The 1,983-nt window shown below is 49.8% G+C and overlaps 1 protein-coding gene across 1 annotated transcript; it reads left to right on the forward strand.

The window, feature by feature from the left end:
- The first annotated feature begins 864 nt into the window (after positions 1–864).
- On the forward strand, positions 865–1,331 carry LOC125553873 (dynein light chain LC6, flagellar outer arm-like). The gene is made up of 2 exons (XM_048717534.1): positions 865–1,002; positions 1,170–1,331. Exons 1-2 carry the CDS (start codon positions 865–867, stop codon positions 1,329–1,331), a joined length of 300 nt encoding a protein of 99 aa, XP_048573491.1.
- The last annotated feature ends 652 nt before the right edge of the window (positions 1,332–1,983 follow it).

The following is a 1,983-nucleotide window of genomic DNA, read 5'->3' on the forward strand; positions in this document are numbered from 1 at the left end:
ATTTTTGAATTTCTCAAGTCATAAAATAGCTGACATGATTTTAATGCATTATTTTTAGGCAACTATGACCTATTTAGATGGTCACAACAACATTCTGCATTCTGATTGGTCCGTGGACCTCTCACGCGGATCGTGCATCATACGCCGTCGGATGCTCGCGGATCCAACGGCCGTCCTCAACCCTTCCACACTAACTCCAAAACCCTAGGTCATTTTCCATCCACCCCCCGCCTCCTTTCTTTCCTCACTCCCTTCTCCTCCTCTCCCCTTCCAAGTCATCTCTGTCGTGACGCCACACCTCCCACGATTCGATCCAATCCTCTCCCCCGATCCCACCTGCCGACGGCGACCTCCTCTCAACCAGCCCCGCCGGCGGCCTCCAGATCCAACCCAGCTCAAGCCCAACTCCTACCCCGCGACCATGGCCATGGCAGGGGGAGCCCAAATCCCTAGCCCGTGGTGGCTAGGGTTTCGGTCGCCTCCAACTCGATCCCGCGCTGCTCCGGTGAATCCCGAGCCCTCAAGCGCCGATCCATCTCCGGGATGGCCTTGATCTGCTCGAGGACGACCGGTTCTTCATCAACCTGCAAGGATGCGTGCCGGCAGCAGCGATCTCCTCTCCGATGAGCCATCCCATGGCGACCAGGATGGTCTCCCCCTCCCAAATCCATCACGGTCTCCCAAATCTCCCTCTGCTCCTCAAGGTCCGACCCATCTCCCCTCTCAGATTTCAGTTTTTTTTTCTTGATTTGGTACGGTGGTGGTTCGCCTCTATCCCCCCTCTCCCACTCTCTGTGCTTGTAGCGGCTGTTCCCCCAACCTCCGGTCCATGCGCGCGGCTGTTCGGCCACTCGAGCGAGCGGGATGCTGGAAGGGAAGGCGACGTTGGAGGACACCGACATGCCGGCCAAGATGCAGCTGCAGGCCATGTCGGCGGCGTCCAGGGCGCTCGACCGCTTCAACGTCCTCGACTGCTGGAGCATCACGGCGCACATCAAGAAGGTAGAAACTTGCCAATACCGCCCCCAAATCTACAGCCTCTGAATCTGCAAGTAATAAGCTAGAGACAGTCTTGCAAGAGAAAGAACGATGTACTTGAACATAAATCAGCAGTTAGCTGCGCAAGTGCTGCCGAATGATTGGATCTGATTTGGACGGCTGCACTGCAGGAGTCCGACATGATCCATGGCCCGGGGTGGCAGTGCGTGGTGGGCTGCAGCTTCGGCTGCTACTTCACGCACAGCAAGGGGAGCTTCATATACTTCAAGTTCGAGTTGCTCAGGTTCCTCGTCTTCAAAGGCATGGCGGATGAGCAACCGCTGCCGTGCTGATCTGGTCTGTAGGTTTAAGTGACAAGGTGAGCATACAACTTGTGATGCATTTTCCTGGTCTGTAGGTTTACGTGAGTTCTAATCTGATGGTGGCATTTTGCAATTCTGATCAGTTTAAATAATGGCTATTGAAGCCATTTATACTTCCACATGGTTTCAGAATCTGGATAGAATCACTATAGCATTTATGTGATTCGTTCTGTAGCTTGCGTTTGGTACTTGGAAATAACAGAATAGAAATTTTGAATTTTTTTGACACACCATGTAGTATACTGAAAACCACCTTTCTTCTAGTGCTCCTACACAATGCTAGTTAGGATGAGTACAACTACATTTTTATCTATCTGAAAATGGTGCAAAGATTTACTAGTACTTGCCTTGGTGATATGACACGTCCATGGTGCGATTTAACTAGATTCGGACTTCGATAGGCCAGGGCGTGTGCTTGTATTAGCAATGAACAATTACTACTAATTAATGAAGGAAGCACACTTGTTCACATAAAGGAAGATATGTCTGTGTTAGTATTAGTGTTCTTGATCTTACCTGATAGACTTGTTTTTACTAATGTAAACAAATAAAATCAGATTGTTTTCATAAACCATTCTCACTTTTAATTGAGTTCTAAGTACGTAGTGTCTTTAGTTGTTTG

The sequence above is a fragment of the Triticum urartu genome, chromosome 4 (genome assembly GCF_003073215.2).
Source record: "Triticum urartu cultivar G1812 chromosome 4, Tu2.1, whole genome shotgun sequence".
NCBI classification, from domain to species: Eukaryota; Viridiplantae; Streptophyta; class Magnoliopsida; order Poales; family Poaceae; genus Triticum; species Triticum urartu.

Bases quoted from the DNA above. Each gene is read 5' to 3' on its own strand.
- LOC125553873 (XM_048717534.1), top strand. From the start codon at position 865: ATGCTGGAAGGGAAGGCGACGTTGGAGGACACCGACATGCCGGCCAAG. The intron at 1,003-1,169 runs GTAGAAACTTGC...GCTGCACTGCAG, and splicing joins TCACGGCGCACATCAAGAAG to GAGTCCGACATGATCCATGG.